The sequence below is a fragment of the Magnolia sinica genome, chromosome 10, assembly GCF_029962835.1.
Source record: "Magnolia sinica isolate HGM2019 chromosome 10, MsV1, whole genome shotgun sequence".
Classification (NCBI taxonomy): domain Eukaryota; kingdom Viridiplantae; phylum Streptophyta; class Magnoliopsida; order Magnoliales; family Magnoliaceae; genus Magnolia; species Magnolia sinica.
In genome coordinates this window covers 75,149,917-75,155,602 of record NC_080582.1, presented here as the reverse complement: position 1 = coordinate 75,155,602, position 5,686 = coordinate 75,149,917, and the positions used below count along the sequence as shown (strand labels likewise).

At 40.4% G+C, this 5,686-nt stretch overlaps 1 protein-coding gene across 1 annotated transcript; it reads right to left on the bottom strand.

Moving 5' to 3' along the window:
* Positions 1-793: 793 nt before the first annotated feature.
* On the bottom strand, positions 794-4,643 carry LOC131217010 (early nodulin-like protein 16). The gene is made up of 2 exons (XM_058211695.1): positions 4,357-4,643; positions 794-1,182 (listed from the first exon to the last, which is right to left on the bottom strand). The coding sequence occupies exons 1-2, from the start codon at positions 4,526-4,528 to the stop codon at positions 839-841; spliced, it is 516 nt and encodes a 171-aa protein (XP_058067678.1). The 5' UTR covers positions 4,529-4,643; the 3' UTR covers positions 794-838.
* Between the last annotated feature and the right edge of the window lie 1,043 nt (positions 4,644-5,686).

Genomic DNA, 5,686 nt, shown 5'->3' with positions numbered 1-5,686 from the left:
ACTGACCATTAACACTTGATGTTAGCCAATACGTGAGTGGTACGAATAAAGAACCGCACAAATCCGATTAATCAACTGTATAAAGCCAACGAATCCAGCTGATCACTTAAACACCGAATTTAACCACATGATCTGTTCACATGGGGCCCACATTTAGCTGACCTATCACTAACAAATCAAAACTACCATAACTAGATTAAAGATCTATCCAAAGATGAGACAACTAGGGGCCGGATCATAATTAACAAACCAAAGTGACTCAATTATCCATTTAGCCTACGAACCAATGGTTTAAGGTTATTAAGACCGAATCACCATTTCGCTAATTATAAATAGGCCACACTATGAACGTAGTTAATCTAAACTCTAATGCTTGCGCACAAGAAATCTTGATACCTCATTCATTACAGAAATGCTCTGATTTTCTGAACAAGCTTTAGACCGCTTGTTAATGGGTCATCAGTTCCAAAACTATAGAATAATGTCCATCTCGCTGGGCTTGACGTCCATCACGGGACATCGAGCTAAGATTGTGTCTCAAATCGTTCAACTTAGACTCACAAGTTGAGTGATTGGGTTGTATGAATATCTTATATGAAAATATGGAACTTAAGTGAAATAAGTTTATTTTTTCTTTCACAAAGTTGTAACTTTCGGAGCATTAATTCACAACCCAAGTTGGAGTATCGACTAAAGATATTTTTCTAAACATATTCGTATAGCCGAGACCCCATTCAACCACAACTACAACAACCAAACCACCTAATTTTTTTAATTTTTTTTTTAAAAGAAAAAGAAAAAAATTACCAAAATGCCCCCCACGGGCAATTCTTTAATTTCAAATCAGTTCACCGATGACCCACCCAACTGAAACAGTCATTACACTCAAAACCACCCTGAAAACAGCCCATCCTCGCCGGAAAACCGCTTCTCTGCCACTCTTATGGTCTTCCGAGACTGACGCAGCCGGTGGCGGCGGCAGCGAGTGGACAAGAACAGTCACCTTCATCCCACTGAAACAAAATCCATTTCCACAGATAAAATAGTATCTCTTGGCCTTGTCGAGGAGGATGAAATCCTTGCCGCTGCTCCAATTTCCCAATGCTCCCTCCGTCGTGCAGTTGTCGTACCCGGTCTCATTGACCCTGTAGACATTGTAGGTGGTTTTCTGGTACCTGAAGGCTGGATAGAGAGAGAGGAAGAGAATGAGGAATCAGATCAACAGTTTTAACCTGTTATAACGCCCGCGGCTGTTATAACGGAGTTCGATGCATTTTCTTATTTTCGAGTGTAAAAAATGATTTTGTATCAATCCAGACCGTCCATCTAATTGCCAGGATGGAAAGATTTTTGAAAACAAAAGTTAGATCTTAGCCATCTAATTGGTGGCTTCCAAAGGGACGGTTGGAAACAGAAATTGTTAATGGTCAACATTACATGTAATTGATTGTCTGATGGGTGTGAGTTTTTGAGTAATAAATAATCCATGATACGACCTACTATGTGAACGGTCCTGATTGATTCATTATCCTGCCATGTCTATAGTAGAGTAGGGAAATGGCTCTGCCAGACTCCAGTTCTCCTGGATCTACCGTATCTTGATGGCCCACAACAAAATATCTATAACTTGTGGTGGAATGAGCGGTTTGATTGACAAATATTAATGAACGGCTACGATCAAAAATAGCCAATGGTTCATTCAACTGGAATTTATGGCCTGTGAGCTATCTACATTGGGACCCAGAATTTGGACGGTTTGATTTGAGTTAGATGCAAGGAACGGGTATGATTTTTAAGTGCATGTGTATGAACCATCATACTCTGCTCGAGCATGGCATTGACAATTCAAACCGTTCAAATTGTGGGCCCCAGCGCGATGAAGCCTATCAGAAATTAGGCTTCTCTCTCGCGATCCTAAGCATCCAGATGGCATCCATCAATGGACGGTTGTAAGAATGGGTCCACCGTGCATGCATCGTGTATGTTCACCACCATTTAAGAAATGTCCGAAACAGACAAGTGTCGTGCTGGCGTTGTCGATGGGAGATGCCATTGACAGTTTGATACCACCCTGGCTGATAATGACACCCAATGTTTTTTTTGGAAGCGGATCTCTTGCGACGGACTCGGATTCGATTGTGACCCCTCCGATTACAGGCGTGGGTAAGGTGGATTTTGGAAAAAGCTCTATGGCTCCACCACGATGCATGTGTTTTATCCACACCGTCCATTCATTTTTTCAGCTCATTTCATGGAATTACCCAAAAATGAGTCAGATTCATATCTGAGGTGGACCACACTACAAGAAACCTAAGTAATTAAACACCCATCATTGAAAACTCCTTGTTGATTAGGTCACAAAGATTGGGATGAAAGGAAAACATACATATCACCTTATTCAAAATTCGTGTAGCCTCCCAGGAGTTTTTAATGGTGAGCACTCAGTCACCACCAACCGTTTCCTATAGTGTAGTCCACCTGAAATATAAATCTTCCCATGATTTTGCTCATTCCCAAAAATGAGCTGAAAAATTAGATGGGCTGCATGGATAAAAAAAACATACGTTATCGTAAAGCTCAGAAAGCTTTTCCATTAACTAATTTGACTCACTAGTAATCCGACTCTACTTGCGGTGGAACTGCACAACTCACTCTGATGTTCGCGAGAAATTCAATTCTTTGATCTATTTTTTCAGCTCATGTTACTATATTAATTGAAAAAAATGGACCAATTCAAAACTCAATTTAATCCATGATAGAAAACAATGTGGATTGAATGTTCACATTCATTAGGCCACAAAGGTTTTGGATTAATCTAATATCTAATGTTTTTCGTAATAATCTTATAAATGATTTGGATGGCATATAAATATCAAGGTAAAACTACAAAGGCTTCAACCATAGGTGTTTTCTACCCATTTTTTCCGTTGTTTTTGGACTCATGTTCTAACATGAGTTAGAAAAATATTTTTAAACTAATATTCTAGCACCAGCTAAAACAATGGACGGAGGAGAGGAGGAGGTGGATTTCGCACCATTCACTTTCATTTTAATTTATTTTATTTACTCGTGGTTATCTAAATTTGTATTCTTGTGTTAACTAGAAGTAGAGAGGGGTGGTTGTAGTTATTAAATCAGTCATTTTCACCTTTAATATTACGAGTTCCACCCCAAAAGTCAGTTGGACGGTCCACCAAGTTGATAACTTCTAACCTCTCACATGCCTTTGACATCCAACCCGTCCAATAGATTGCTCCCTACGAGGTTTGTCTTCAGTTAAAAAAGAAGGGAAAAAAAAAAAACAGTCACATCCACTCATCGAATCGACGACATATGTTTTCTGTTACTTTTCAATGGATATGCATTGTTTTTCATGGTGTGGCCCACTTGATAAGCGTACAGGAATGATTTTTGTACAAGGTGATCCTTAGGACGGGATGAACATATTGGAAGGGTTGGATGTGATCCAACCGGTTGGACTTGAGTCCTTGTAAAACTTACAATCTCAGGCATGAAAATGACTGATAAAAATAAAAAATAAAAACCAACGCTCGCCTGTAGAGTTTGGACTGTACCTTGGTTCAATAATCTGAACCGTTGATACCATGGCTCTCTATGTGGATGGCCCATCCATAAAAGAACTCTAAAATTGAATGATCCTACCTACAGAATATGTGGTCACTTTTTCGGTTGAATATGAACCGTTGAAGTTAAGATTTTAGTTACTCTGAGAGAATTCTTTCCAATCTTCCAACGGTTTGGATCTCCGAACCATGGCCCCACTCAAGTAAAGCCAAAGGTATGGATATGCGGGCCGAGTGGAAGCGAGATTCCTTTTAACAGGTGGTACCATAAGCTTCAGTAACCCATAGCTCTATGGGGCCCACCGAGATGTCTGCGTGACATCCACTCCGTCCATCAGTTTCTCTATTTCACATAAGCCTGTGATCCCAAAAATGAACTAGATTCAAAACTCAAGTGGGCCACACCACATGAAACAGTAGAGATGGAAAGTGCTTGATGTTAATATGCCATCCAATCCGTTCATAAGGTCATCCCTACAAGAGCGAATGGAAAAAAAAAATATCAGCCTGATACAAAACTTCTGTGGGTCCCAAGAAGGTTTCAACGGTGGTCATTCAATCCCAACTATATGTTGTGGTGTGGTCCACTTGAGTTTTGAATCTGCTCAATTTTTAGATTCACATCCTAAACTAAGCTTTAAAAAGATTGAACGGATTGGATGCCACACGCTTGGGATTAATGGAAACTTGCGTGCTTGCCGTTGCCGTTATGACGGCGTTAGGAAGGGAGGATGCTAGATCTGACGGTTGTGGAGGGGTGGGGGTTGCTTACAGATGAGATCTTCGACGTAGAAGGTGTGATTTCCGGCCCAGAGCGTGTAGTTGACGCCGGGATTCCAGCCGCGGTTGTCGCCGACGATGTGGTCGGTCGCGGTGGTGGCGGAGAAGAGGACGGAAGCGGAGAGGAAGAGGAGGAGGAGATGCGGTGAGACTGCGCCTGACATTATCGATGCGGTTGGATAAAATCAGAGGCTCTTTTTCTCTTTTTCAAGGATGCTGAAGTGGAAAGAGTGATGGAGTGAGCGTCTGTGATACGGAGAAAGCAGTGGAAAAGGTCTCTTTTTTGGGGGGTAATGGTAAAAAAAACAAACAAACCCATATGGTCTCTCATAATTGAAAACGCATTCCCCTCTTATTTGAAATATTTCAATAACCCCCCTGACATTTCAGATTCGTTTTATGTGACCCCACAAGGTCCGTTAGCATGGATTGCCAACCGTGCGAGGTGGCTACTAAAGAGTGATCCGTGGGCCTCAACGTGATATATTTGTTTTATCTACGCCGTCCATCTACTTTTTCAGATCTATTGAGATAGATCCAAATCTCACGCGTACCACACGGAAGGAAAATAGTGGTGATTGAACGCCTACCATTAAAAACTTCGTAAGGCTCACTGTTATTTTTATTTGACATCCAACCTATTGATTATGTCACATGGACCTGGATGAAAGGAAAACAAAAGTATCAGCTTCATCTAAAAGCCCTTGGGAAGTTTTTAACGCTGATTATTCAATCACCATTGTGTGTTCTATGGTGTGGTATGGTTGTACAATTCAATGAAACACTAGGTTACACTTGTGAACGAGAGCATGTATTAACTATGATTATAAAATATGGGCATGCCAGAGTTGTAATCGGCTCAATGTCTGATTGAATGCTAGTGCCCCCTGTTGAGATGGACGGATAAAGACTAGATTTGAACTGCCCTCTCAACCACCAGTTGTAACAAGGATCAAGCAATTTGCATTAGAGTGGGGGTTAGTCCTTCCCGGTGGATTCTTTTTTTCTTACGTTCATGATTTTTTTTTCACCAATAATTGCAGCCAATGTATTTTTCAAAAGAATGAAGATGAACAAATAAAAGAAAAGAATGCTAAAACAATGCTAATTTTATTAATTTGTGAATGATGCCCATTACAATCGACTGAGTAAAAATAATTGAAAAATAAAGAGATAAATACATAAAAATGTCCTTATGGACAAACAAGCTAAGCGAATGGTCAACAGAACATGATCAGAAGGTTTGATCTCCCAAGTAAGAAGTCAGTTGATCAGAATCCAACAACAGAAGTTTGTGGATGATTATGCTAATCCTACAATAC